A 13,769-nucleotide genomic window follows, 5' to 3' on the forward strand; every position below is an offset into this window, starting at 1 on the left:
TAATGTATATGATCCTCAGAGTCTCCACAGTGACTCGAATAAATATTTATTCTTTTAATTTGACCATCAAAAACCATCAGAGTAAAACCTCATTTCACATTAAATTTTGTGAAATAGACAAAGAACATACAAATAATCAACTACAGCATCTTCACAATGAACTAAAACACTTTACTAGTTAATTAAAATATATTTTATGTTTCTTTTATGATTTTACTGATGCTGCATATTTTGAATTTTCATACCATTTAAGTTTGATCAAGAAGCTGAATTTGCAGGTGGAGATTTTTAGTTCAGAAAATAAATGAGAAGTGGAGGACGATGAAGCAACGCTGTGGTTTTACTATCATTGTTGTGTACTGGATGCTTAAAAATGATCTGTCTACATGTGTGTTTTTTAGAAATATAACAGAACAATAAGACACTAAAAAATTATTTTTAATCATACTTGTTGTAAGAGCAGTCTGCAGAAAGACAGGCTCAGTGACACCGTGAAGGTTAAAGCTGGTTTGAAATGACTGACACACTGAGACGTGAATGTTTGCTGAGCAAAGCTTTAATCAGAGAAGATTTCATCAGGCTTTAAAGACACAAATGATGTAAAAACATCTATTCTCCATTAAAACGATGTAAATACAGACTGCAGTTTTCTATCAACTTTCTCTTCAGTTAACATGGACGTTACAGGTTCAGTTCCAGGTGTCACTCAAAGTGAAGCTGAAAACATTCAAAATAAAAGCACCAACAAATACATTCAAAAGGAACACTTCACAACAATTATTCTTAATAAATGGTAAACTGATGGGTGATTAACTTTTAGTAAATAATCTACTGTTAACAAAACAAATTATGTTTGATAATGTTTACATGTGTAATGTTGAAGGTGATTCTTATGTATGTAATTAGTTTCTAGTTGCTTGTTCGAATCCTCAGGGAGTCAAATAAACATGAACAGTGAGTGAAAAAGCACATAAATGGTGCTCTCCAGGTTCACTGGGATTTATGGCTCTGCCTGTTTAAGCAGTAAAATTCGATTCGATTCGAGCCATTCGATATAAATTTGTTACAGTCAAATCAGTTTCAGCACGATTATCGTCAGAGGTTTTGGGGCGATTCCCTCTAAACTGAGCTGCATTACTTTAAAATGAGAATAAAAATAGCGATTTATGGTTTGTATCAGTTAGCAAAGATAAATATAAGCCTAGCTGGACCTTAAATGGCTGAGTCATCACTCAGACAGTAAAGTCCATGTTAGAGAAAGAAAGTGAACAAGTAGAGCGCAAGTAGAAACTTCAGCTTCTAAAACATTTGTTTATTCACTTGTTTTTTTTTAAACGTTCCTTGTTGCATAAATGAGATGGGGCATTATGAGATACAGTTTGGGTCAATCGGATCCGTACGGAAGCATTTGATGCAACGGAAATTAACATTATCAGGCCTGTAACAACGAAATATGTTATGGCGACCAATGGCTGCTCTAATATTTGTCAGGGCCTTATCTATCCTGTTTGAATTAATGTCCTCCCCATGAGGCCTAAACAAAGTGTCAAAGACAAACGCCTTTGCACCCCACCCAGATTGACTAAAGAGACTGCTGAGCTCATTAGTGATCCTTAATTTACTATCTGGATTTGCACACCTTTCATAACATGGAGAGGCATAAGAGAAGAAGACCAACAAATTACCAGATATTTGGAAAAGCGGTAGATTCTGCAGAACACGCCACTCAGCATGTTCAGTATATGGATTTCCTTTCCTAGGGGTTACGTCTTTCTTTGTGGCTACCACAAGTTTAGAAGTCTTGAGGATGCCATCTTTCCATTTTGTCTGTGGGTCTGGCATCACCTTTGTGAGGTCATAAGAAAGTTGGTCTGGATTCTTCGGAATACTTGCAGCCATGGCATACATTGTATTTATATTGTACCTGTCACAAAAAAGAAACACACACAACCACATGAATGAATTGACACAAAGTTAAAATATAACCATGGAAAACTAAAAAGTTAATTCAGTTGCTCAGAACATAAAACATGATAATATCATTATTTTCAGTCAAGAAAGGCGAGGTCATCAACATGTCCTCTGAAACAAAGCCAAGATGGATGGTAATGGAGCTGTAGTCCTCTCTACACTGCTCTGTTATCCTATCTGTATTTATTTACACAGAAATCCTTCAGAGAAAGCAAAGTGAAAAGACAAAGAGCAGCAGGAAATAAGAAGTGACAGAGAATAATTATCATAATCAGAGCAACAAAAGTTATAGAGATATATGTTCAATCATCCAGGTAAGAAAATCCCCCAAAATTGATTCTGTTCATCTGGACGTTTTCAGTGGGAGAAACAAAATCGTGTCTGTTCATTTTCTTCTTAAGAAAAAAAGAAAGAAAGAAAAAAACAAACAAATTTTATTAAAAAAGTCTAGTTTTAAATTTTTATTGCTAGTTTTATGGCTAGTTTTTTCCACACCTAGTTTTAGTTGTTTATTTTATTTTTAGTTAACTGTAATAACTCTGCTTGTAACCATATGTCATCACCTTCATAGCTCTGACTGCCCATAAAAACAAATGATAAAAAAAATAATTAGTTTCAGAGACTGTAGACTAGAGGATGCTGACTTACCCGTATTTGATATTTGTTCTTATCTGATTTGCAAGTCCTGCGAGCTTGTCTAAGTCTATCTCAGCCAATTTTCCAGCAGACAGAGAGAAGACCATCGTCACTGTGATCCACCAGAGACCAACCATCTGCACTCAGAGTTTCATAACAGAGCAGAGTTATTGACATCTACACAGGCTGTTTCTCACAGCAGCTTTTCTTCACTCATGGTCTACTCTGTACACACCATCAGTAGTTCATTTATCATTTACACAGTAAAAACTTGTAAAAAAAATGTATAGAGGGACTAGTAATCAATGCTAAGATTTGTTAAAAAGTGAAAGAAGAAAGCTGTCTTCTCACGAAAAAGAGGTCTTTTTAAATGTAAATATAGCTTTAAGGTTAAAATCGCCTTTTCTTCCTCAGGACCTCCACAAACCCCTCACTCAGCCAACAGCTGATTCAAACCCAGAGCTTTTTGCTGTGGAGCACAAATACATTTAACCGGCTGTTACCAAAACATCTTCCACTGAGCGATTTAACATCAGCTGACCCTGATTTGCATGGACACTTTTCCTCAGCTGAAGCTCGATGTGAGACTCTTAAAATGTCAGAATTCAGATATTAAAATAGAATTTAACACTTTTTTGAATAAAACTTTAATGTGGTCACTACTCACCTTTGCTGTTTTGGTGTCCCCAAAAATGTCTGAATCAATTTTAGTAGAGAACAGTGTTTGTACACCTAAACCAGAGTAAAACCATGTAAAATCACTGTTTTTTATCAAATACATCTGTCTTAAGTATCTCTTACCTGCAGTCAAGTGAGCCGTTTGTCTGTTTTTAAACCTTTTTTTTAATTGCTCAGAAAAAACAACAACATTTATTTCAGGACAGGATTGTTCAGGTATCGGTTCATCACCGGCAGTCACATCTGAAACACTCCTGTCAGTGTTTGACCAACATATCCTAATCTTAAGAGCCAATCACAGGGCAGTATCCATCCGGTGGGAGTAACAAAAAACTTCATTTAAAAATGAGCAGGGCTCCAGCAGCTGAGTTGCGAAGCAGGGTGACCTGGGTGAGATAAATCACTCCAAAAAAGGGCATGAAAGTGTTTCTAAGAAGAAAAATGAAGAAGACACAAGGCATGACAAAAAGGAGGCGGAGAAGGAGCTCTCTGCTGCTGCTGCAGAGCAGGACATGCCTGAATTAGAGTCAGAGATTCACACCTTCGCCACACAAACATCTCACATTTCACCTGAAAAATAAATTCATAACTAAGTTATCCAGACAGCCAAAGGTCCCCCAAATACATCGCGCTGTATTTGTGCACATGAAATCGTGCACGCTGCTTTGATGTCACATCAGGCCTCTGAGACACAGGTGATGGTGACCGAGTAACCACGGTTACAGGGGGGTTATTGGGTCATTATAACCATACAAATCAAGAATGTACCTCAGTACTACAGCTTAGCACAAATATAATATGTATGTATATATGTGTACATTAATGTTGCAGTGCTGACAGGTTTTATTTCATGGGTCAATTACTCACTTATAAAAGGGAAAAATGTGCGCACTCCACATCACTAAAGATACAATGCAATACAACTTTATATGTAGAGCACATTTAAAACCAGAGGTGCCCAAAGTGCGTCACAAAAGATATGAACATTTCATTTAAGGGCATTTTAAGCAAATTCTCAATTTACATTTTGCTGTGCTATTTAAATATATTTAAAAATATAAATAAAATACCTAAATATTATGATAAAATAGTCTGACTGCATTCTTTGTACAACTAGGACAGGAGAGAAAACACGAAGCGAGCTAATACAATTAAATTAAAGAAAACACCAAAAGACAAGACAGAGTTTAAAAGAACTGTTATGGCACAGCAGAAGCAGGTGCCCTGAGACGAGGGCTGGTAAAGTTTGAATATACCTATAACCAGTGGCGGAGCGGGGGTGGCTTACTGGGCTTAAGCCCGGGTTGTTTTGTCAGAAGCCCGGGGTCTTTTGGAGTGTAATTTTTTCATAGTTAGATGCCTGGCTGACAACTGTATAAAACAAAAACTACACACAATATTCGAAGCACATAGTGCACACTGTGGGAATTTACGACTGTGCGTAAATCCCCCCTAATATTGGTATGATCCGAGCTCAGACACTAAGCGGGGCGGGGCAGCTCCTGCCTGCGAGTGCGCTGAAACGGAGCCAGGCAGACAGAGGAGAACTGAAGTTTGACCAGGTAACAAAGCAAATCATTCGTACTGTACAAATAATGTAAATATGACGGTGAATCACGAAAGATTGATATCAAACTGATCACCTGACCCATATTACGTTACTTGCTCTTCGAGTGAATCAACAAATGGCGAAATGAAAAGCCGAACAACAACAATGCTGTTTCTTTAGAGAGTCTCAGCTTACATGTGTGTTTATTTCATATATTCAGTTGTTTCCCTCCACGGCTAAATAAATCGGTTTCAGTAATGTACTGATATACAAGAATGGACATAAGGAGCTTCTTTCAAAGAAAACCTCTGCTAGTATTTTATATATTATGCTTTGTATGTTGTTCAGTATATTTCTATGCAAAACAAGAGGAACTTCAATACACAGCAGTATATTCACATTTGTAACCAGATATTTACATACACTTTATGGAAAACACAAGAACATTTTTTTACTGTACAACATCAATTTAGAGTAAACTTGTTTTGTTTTGGATAAATAAATATTGAAATATCTTTTGAATTAGTTAAATGTCAGAATAAAGAGAGACAGAGTTAGCTGTCTATTTTTTTTATCACTTTCATCAAATTTAGGAGTACATGTACACTAAGTTTATTGTTAATTAATGAGAAAACCAGACGATTCCATTCTGAGCTGAAGAAGCTTCTGATAGGTTCGTAGAGTCCATGTGAGTAAATTGGTGGCACACCTGTGGATGCATATAAGGCAAAACACAGAGCCTGTTTCTTTTAAATGGGAAAATCAAGAGATGTCAACCAAAACACCAGGAAAAGAACTGTGGAGCTCCATAAGTGTGGCTCAGTTTTGAATACAATTTGGTGCCATTTGCAATTAAGAAATAAAGAGTTTATCTCTTTACTCTTAAAGTTAACAAATATGTTTTTATATTTATCAATCTAAAAAAATAAACATTGATGTTACAATAAAAAAAAAAGTGTTTTTATCTGAAGAGTGTGTAAATATCTGGTTTCAACTGTATATTTGATGATTGTCAGCACAAAGAGAGAGAGAGGAACAGAGAGGGAGATGGAGAATGAGGACAGAACAGAGATGGAACAAGAGCAGGTGAGACACACATGTTAGTCAAATGGTTGTTTACCAAAGTATCACCGTATCATAGGTACTCATGTATCTCGTACCTAGTGTTTCTTTTTAGGTTTGTTATTTTTCAAATTCTATATTTATTAAGTTATGCAGGCTTGTTTGCACAACAAGGCTGAATAATTATATAAACTTTTCTGAATCTAAATATTGTACTTTGGTAGAATTAAAAAAATAAGTGTAGTGCAGGTCTATGATGATTTTTAGTGCTACTATCATCTAGTTCTGATTCTGGTTCTGTCTTGGTTAAGTCCTCAGTAGTCCTGATTTTGAACTGTTGTAGTCCTGTTTTAATTCCGGATCACCTGGGTCTGGTTGAATTGGGGTTTAGTCCCTGTGTCTTGATGCAGCCCTGACCTTGTTCTGCCTTGCTGCTTAATTAAAAAACTAGTTTAAGGTGTCCTGCATATGTGATATCTCCTTTTCCCTATATGAAGTCATTCTTTTTTGAACAAAACTCAAAACAGAGCCAATTAATCTTTCAGTCATTTCTACACCCCCCCCCCCCCCCCCCCCCCCAAAAAAAAAGAAAAAAAAATCCACATGCATACTACCCTTCAGGGCTAAGCCCCGGGTGTTTCAAATGTCTGGCTCCGCCTCTGCCTATAACTACTTCATCAACATCAATGTTTCTAACTTTGGCTTATTTTTATTTCAGGATCATTCGAAGAAAAACAGCCGGACACACCTGATTTCAATCTTAAGGTAATTATTTATTTATTTTTTACTACAAAATATTATAAATAACTCGTCATTTATGGGCGCTTGGGTCAGGAACTGCAGTCAGACACCTGTCAGGTGGACTGATGATGACAGACTATCAGGAAGTCTTCTGATCCTGTTTTTAATAGACAATAATTTAAATTATTTAATCTCTTTCGATGTTTAATGAACCTGTTCTGACTCTTAGAATCTCTTTGAGTTTGGATTAACTGGTAGTGCTGCCACTTGGAGCTTTATTTTGAAAGGTCCTGCCTGTAGCATCTGTGTGATGATTCTCTCAGTTAGTGACAAATGTTTTGGCTCTGGGCCTTTCCAAACTGCACAGAGCTTGCTTTTTTTGACTTGGTTAATTTGTTAAATATTTCCTCCTGGTGTTTTGAAAAGTGACACTGAGCACATTTTTGCTTTGCTGTATTCACAAAATAAACTACAACTTTGTTCTAGACTTTCACAGGATGCTTTTGTAATGCTGCAGTCTCTCTCCCCTTACCCTTAGACATCTGGAACATCATCAACTGAGATCAGTGTTGTTTTGGTGCACAGGAAAGTTTTCCTCTTCCCTATCTTGTTGTGTTAAACCACTCAATCCTGCAGTCACGAGTAATGTTGCTTCTTCTTTAACTCACTTTATGTGGGTTAAATATTTTAAGAATAGTTGATTGATGTAGCACTTTGTAAACATTAACTAGATTTTATCAGAACCTGTAATTCCAGTTAAAAGCTCAGCAAATATAAATTAATCTTTCTTAATGATGAGCACATCACAATTTCACAACATCCCACATAATTTTTACTTTCTCATTGTGTCATTACCGCAATGGCTCTGCTTTTATCAGTTTTTACACAGTGCCACGCATGTGGGGCTGTCAAGTGGTGTTATATTAACGATCCATTCAAAACAACTCTATTACCAGTTTGCATTGTGTGCAGGTCGGTGTAGTAGCAATGTGATTTTCTAGTATGTGTACTGAATAATGCTACTTTAAGGGCTGAATGAATTGGTGAGCTGCCTCTATGTGATGAAGACACTGAAATAATATTAATTAATAAATAATGTTTCGATGTTTTTCATCTTATCTGCTTTGTCACAGATGCTTTGTTTTTTAATTCCTTTAACGCCCGAGCCTTTGCCTCATGTTTGATAACTAAAGAATTCGCCCTAAAACGGGTGGATTAGATTGAAATCTCTGATTATTCACTCTGAATTATTCTTGGACACTAACAAACGCAAAAAAAGTTTCATTACATTTGCAAAAATCATATTATTTTTCACTTGAATTATGGTTTCTGTGTGTGGTAGAGTGGTGAAATGTGTGACTCTCTATCTCATTGTGTCAGAGGAACATTTAGGGATTCTGATTTACCTACCTGAGTGACTAAACCAGGTAGTGGAGCACTGCAGTGTAATAGGACAGGACTGTAGATGCTAGAGTGGAGCAAATATGACTTTTACATTTAGGTAAAGGTAATTTACCTAAGGGATTGACTCCAAAATAAAAAAAATTATTTTGATGGAGCATATCGGAAGTAAATCTGTCTGCTTGTTATCATTTCATTTTGAAATGTTTCCCGGAAGTGGCAGCGCTTATTTTAGTGGACTTGATTATGCGCTCAGTTAGCAGATGGATCCAGAAAGTCCTCCAAAGTCCGGTTCTGTGGACAGAGCTGAGCTGGACCGACACTGTCAACCACCGGACGTTGACTTAAAGACGGAACTGGAGCCGAGAAACGAAGGTGAGTTTACTCCCCGTTACTGGAAACGGAGTCACTGATGCTGATAAGCTAACGCTAGCATCGCGCTAGGTCCTCTCTGATGGTATGTCACCTCCACTTAGCTCCTCCCACCAGCGCGCAGAGCAGGTGAGGAGACAGGAGAAAAGCTGATCGCCAAAAACAAAACCCTTGACTAAATACGACGAGTTTTTTTTTGTAAAAATAAATAAATAAATAAATAAATAAATGATCAACATGCATTAAATTAAAAAATAAAAAAGAATACAAACGGCGACTCGGTTTTTGTAAAGATGTTTTTCTCAGAGGCCAAAGGTCATGCAAACAGCATCTAAACATGTAAACAAATAAAACATTAACAAGACCGTATGAAGCACCTGTAATCAAATAACTGAGTAATAACTAGGGCTGGGTATCGTCACTCATTTCTAGAATCGATTCGTTTCCGATTCACAAGGTCCCGAATCGATTTGATCCACGATTCCGCGCTGTGTGTTTACGTCTTTGTGCAGAATCCGTGTTTCTGCTCTCATTTACTGTCTTAGCTGTTTGGTGGTTGTTGAAATTTTGTGAGGTTTCACGTGAGATTCTGGCATTTTGGGCAAAATAAATTTATATTAAAAAATCGATTCAGGATTTTAATGAATCGATTTCACGTTATCCAAGCCAGAATCGATTTTAATTGATAAATTGATTATAAAAACCCACCCCTAGTAATAAGCAGGTGAATCACTGAATCTGGACAACAGTTGCCAGTAGCAGCTAGTCCCTGTAGCTGAAGGTGAAGGGCGTGTACTCCTCAGTGTCCGCTCCTCTGGGGTCTCCTGGTGTAGATTCTTTTCTTCCATAAAATATTTCGTCACGCTCAAAGGTCCTGGTGGAGGCTTTTATTCATTTATTTTACTGAAAAAATGTAGTTTTTCACTGAGAAACCAGCACATTCTCTCTCCTTACTTGTTATTTATGGGCGCTTGGGTCAGGAACTGCAGTCAGACACCTGTCAGGTGGACTGATGATGACAGACTATCAGGTTTTTTGATTCTTTATTTAATAGAAAATAATTAAAATTATTTAATCTCTTTCAATGTTTAATGAACCTGTTCTGACTCTTAGAATCTCTTTGAGTTTGGATTACCTGGTAGTGCTGCCACTTGGAGCTTTATTTTGAAAGGTCCTGCCTGTAGCATCTGTGTGATGATTCTCTCAGTTAGTGACAAATGTTTTGGCTCTGGGCCTTTCCAAACTGCACAGAGCTTACTTTTTTGACTTGGTTAATTTGTTAAATATTTCCTCCTGGTGTTTTGAAGAGTGACACTGAGCACATTTTTGCTTTGCTGTATTCACAAAATAAACTACAACTTTGTTCTAGAACCTGTAATTCCAGTTAATAGCTCAGAAAATATAAATTAATCTTGCCTAATGATGAGCAAAATATGTCCTTCAAAAGCTGGACAGGACATAACAAAAATGTACTTTATGACTAAACACTGCAGGGTGAACACACTGCTATCCTGTTGTAAAAGACACAATGTTTTACTGATTCATTACCTACTGACATTGTAGGATTGGTTTTGATATTGAAAGATATGAAACCTAAAACATGTCTAAAGACACGGGGGAAGTCTTGAAACATCGGCTTTTTTAGAGACTCTTAAAGGACTGACAAACAACTGACAAAAAGCCTTATAACTCAGAAACTATGACTCTTGGAAGTGTTTGTTGTCAATAAATAGAAACCTTGTCACATTTAACCTCTGACCTAAATTTTACATTTCACATCTGCCTTTCTTTTACGTTGACCCCAAAATGTCTTCAATCGTTAAAGAAAGTATTATCAAGACAAAGAGAACAGGCTGCCAAGTTAGTTAGAGACATACAGACAGTTAGATAGAACTAGCTAGGTTCCGCTAAATGTCTATTGCACAGTGATGAGTTCTTATTTAGTGTTTGGTTTGTGCAAACACTACAGCTTAGTTTATAAACACAGTAGTATTTATAAATCAATACCTACTCCTACTGTGTCGTTTTTTGCTTAAAAGTACACATATAGGTGGCCCGACACTGTGAACCACCGGAAGTTGATTTAAAGATGGAACTGGAACCGAGAAAAGAAGGTGAGTTTTATTGCTGCTGCTGGAAACAGATTCGCTGCTGATGATAAGCTAACACTAGCATGACGCTAGCTTCTCTCTGATGGTATGTCACCTCCACTTAGCTCCTCCCACCAGCGCACAGAGCAGGTGAGGAGACAGGAGAAAAGCTGATCAACTGAAAACAAGTCCTGAATAAATACGAGCTATATATATATATATATATATACCCCTAAAAGTCATATTAATTGTCATGGTCATGTAAAAATATGTTCATTATCCACAAAAAGTAACTGTCACTTTGTGAAAATTTTCTGGTTTCAGGACAAAATGAACTCAATATTAATGTTTGTGTTTCAGGTTTACCTCTGGGTGTCCAAAAAGTGGTCATTGGTGAAAAAGAGGAGCAGGAGTGGAGCTCCAGTGTGGACCGGGAGGACCCAGACATTAAAGACGAACAGGAGGAGGTTGTCATCGCCCAGCTCACTTCCAGCCCTGCCCCTGTGAAGAGTGAGGAGGGTGAAGAGAAACCTGAATCCTTACAGCTTTATCACAGACGGACTGAGGAGGTCAGTGACTCTGTGGGAGGACCAGAGCCTGATCCAGATCTACAGCCTGATGGGAAAACTTCAGGCTCTTCAGACACAGACGTCAGTGATTCTGATGAGTGTGAGCAGAGCCGTGAACCTGCAGCGCCTCGGGCATCAGGTGATGCTGATGAGAAACCATTCAGCTGCTCTGTCTGTGGGAGAAAATTTGGTCACAGCAGAAATCTGAGCAGACACCTGAGAACCCACACAGGAGAGAAACCTGTCAGCTGCTCTCAGTGTGGAAAAAGATTTGTGGACAGTGGAAACCTGCAGAGACACATGGGGATTCACACGGAAAAGAAACCGTTCAGCTGCTCTGAGTGTGGACGAAGCTTTAAAGACAAGACAACGCTAATAAACCACCGGAGGACTCACACGGGGGAGAAACCATTCAGCTGCAAGTTCTGCAGTAAAACGTTCACACACAGCGGGAATCTGAAACAACACCTGTGCATCCACACGGGAGAAAAACCCTACAGCTGCTCCAGGTGCAGCAAAACATTCGGCCGCAACGCCGACCTCAATTCTCACATGTTGATCCACACGGGACAAAAAGCTTTTAGCTGCTCCAAGTGTGGGAGAAGATTTACTCACAGCAGGAGTCTCAAACAGCATCTGAAGAGTCACGCTGAAGAGAAAGCCTTCAGCTCCTCGCTGTGTGGGGAAAGATTTTATAACGTCACACATGTGAAAAAGCACATGACGACTCACGTGAGAAAGTCATTTATCACAGGAAAGAACATCAGCTGCTCCGCAGACTGATGAAGCTCCGAATCAACCAGGAGCTAAACAGGGTGTAGGTTTGGTCTCATTTTAACATAGACACAAAACCGTCCACCAGCTACACCACTACCTCGTATGACTGACTCGTTGCATCCATGTACCTGAGACACTTTATCTAGGGTCCGGCTCCCTCACTTTTCTCCTAAAGATGAAACTAAATTGTGTTATTTTTTCACATCCTGAGATATAATCAATCAATCAATCAATCTTTATTTATAAAGCACTTTTCATACAGAGTGTCGAGGAGGGAAATTATTTTACTGCTATTGTTAAATAATTGTCATTGCATTAATAATATAATCTGCAGCATGGATATTGCATTCCAAGGTTTAAACAGTGTCTCTTTCAGAAAGACTGAGTTGCAGGCTGACAGGAAGTTGTATGTAGAAAGAAGCAGGAAGTTATTTTGAGCCGCAGGCTAAGACGAGGCTTTAACAATGTAACAGATAGCTTTAAGAAGGCCTTAAGCAGTTATGACTATTTTATACACAATGCATATCTGTGCTTATTAAAGAGTTGGAGCTCGGTCAATTAATTGGGGGTCGGAAGCTTTGTTCGGCGCGATGTTCGGACAATCTATTGTGCAAGTGACTTGGAGCCAGAGAAGGAATTGCAATACATGCTTACAAAACACTTATATATCAGATCATTTTATATTAAGGTTTTAGTAGAGGTTCTTGATTAAAACATTTATTTAGTAGAAGACATACACATAGTCTCAGTGAGCTTCTGGTCTGGTAAAAGGTCAGAAGTGCAATAGGTGAATTAAGAAAGAGCATTTGAGGACGAGACACAGACAGTAGGTGAAGAGGTGACACAAAGAGCATGTGAGGTCAACACACACACACACACACATTTTAAATTAGATTTATTTAGAGGAGAGGTTAGTTATGTTTGGCTGTAACTGCAAAATTGTCTTGGTAAAAGAGGAACCGTTTCTTGGTGTCTCGGCAAGAAAGAGGAACAAGACAAGAACTGAAAGGTAGACAGGAAGGGCTAGCCATGAAAATAGAAGATGATTTTCTAGGTGAAAAGTCAATGATGATGTTGATCTGATCTATGTATAAAATGTATCTGTGACGTATGAAGGGGCGTCAGTAAATAAACCCTGATGCTATAAAATATCTGTTCATGCTTTGATTAAGTCGAAGACTACTTCCTGTCTGCGTACAGAGTTGTCTTCCCACGCGTGTATTCATTAAAATCTTCGTTTGACTTTACCCGGCCGGATCGGTGTGGTTATTCTTCGATCACCTCTTGTACCCTTCCTCAATATTGAATCTTAACAAGAGAAAATGTAGCACAAAGTGCTTTACATAGTTAAAAGCAGCCCACCCCACCCTCCAACTCACTCCCCACACTCTCAATACACATATATCCCCCCACCCACACACACATACACACACGCGCACACTTAAAGAGTAAAAATTGGGCTGGGCTCGCATGAGCCAAGTGAGGAAACACTATAACAGGGAGCCGTCTGCACCGGGAGCCGGTCACAGACCGCAGCCTCCAGGCTGGGCACACAGCAGGAGGGAGGCAAAGGAGCCCCCCAGCCAGGCTGAGAGGACCCCAGAGACCCAGCAGCCACGGTCAATAACAGCCCCGGTGCAGAGAGCGCCCTCCGAGGAAACACTGGAGATATGACGCAATACAATATATATAGGGTAAAATGATAAAATAAATAAGAACAGGATACAATATAAATATAAATAGAATAAGAAGATTAAAAAACGAATAAGAATAAAATCAAACAAATATTAGGTAAATCCTAAATTAATAATAGAATAACAGGATAGAATAAATAAGCATAAAATAAATAAACGCTAAGTAAAAGCTAAATTAAAAAGGTGGGTCTTGAGCCTGTTCTTAAAAACATGTACGTTCTCTGCGGCC

At 38.3% G+C, this 13,769-nt stretch overlaps 1 protein-coding gene and 2 long non-coding RNA genes across 10 annotated transcripts; 2 read left to right on the forward strand and 1 right to left on the reverse strand.

The window, feature by feature from the left end:
• Positions 1–538: 538 nt before the first annotated feature.
• LOC309698134 lies at positions 539–3,549 on the reverse strand. Its single transcript, XR_014274014.1, has 4 exons — positions 3,409–3,549; positions 3,275–3,339; positions 2,620–2,744; positions 539–1,924 (listed from the first exon to the last, which is right to left on the reverse strand). It is a non-coding gene; the product is annotated as an uncharacterized lncRNA (long non-coding RNA).
• Positions 3,550–4,775: 1,226 nt separating this feature from the next.
• LOC309699387 (uncharacterized protein) lies at positions 4,776–12,058 on the forward strand. 8 transcript variants are annotated; one of them, XM_082522399.1, is made up of 6 exons: positions 4,776–4,847; positions 5,851–5,920; positions 6,615–6,661; positions 7,176–8,413; positions 10,450–10,524; positions 10,861–12,058. In XM_082522399.1, exons 5-6 carry the CDS (start codon positions 10,500–10,502, stop codon positions 11,850–11,852), a joined length of 1,017 nt encoding a protein of 338 aa, XP_082378525.1. In that variant the 5' UTR covers positions 4,776–4,847; positions 5,851–5,920; positions 6,615–6,661; positions 7,176–8,413; positions 10,450–10,499; the 3' UTR covers positions 11,853–12,058. The 8 variants fall into 8 exon arrangements, with proteins under 8 accessions (XP_082378525.1, XP_082378520.1, XP_082378519.1 ...); XM_082522394.1 differs by lacking the exon at positions 10,450–10,524 and having other exon boundaries at positions 7,176–7,219; positions 8,299–8,413; XM_082522393.1 differs by lacking the exon at positions 10,450–10,524 and having other exon boundaries at positions 7,124–8,413.
• Positions 12,059–12,114: 56 nt separating this feature from the next.
• LOC309698776 lies at positions 12,115–13,093 on the forward strand. Its single transcript, XR_014274177.1, has 2 exons — positions 12,115–12,633; positions 12,685–13,093. It is a non-coding gene; the product is annotated as an uncharacterized lncRNA (long non-coding RNA).
• The last annotated feature ends 676 nt before the right edge of the window (positions 13,094–13,769 follow it).

This window comes from Aulonocara stuartgranti (assembly GCF_965226115.1).
Source record: "Aulonocara stuartgranti genome assembly, chromosome: 22".
NCBI lineage: Eukaryota > Metazoa > Chordata > Actinopteri > Cichliformes > Cichlidae > Aulonocara > Aulonocara stuartgranti.

Bases quoted from the DNA above. Each gene is read 5' to 3' on its own strand.
- LOC309699387 (XM_082522393.1), top strand. From the start codon at position 8,302: ATGGATCCAGAAAGTCCTCCAAAGTCCGGTTCTGTGGACAGAGCTGAG. The intron at 8,414-10,860 runs GTGAGTTTACTC...TTTGTGTTTCAG, and splicing joins ACTGGAGCCGAGAAACGAAG to GTTTACCTCTGGGTGTCCAA.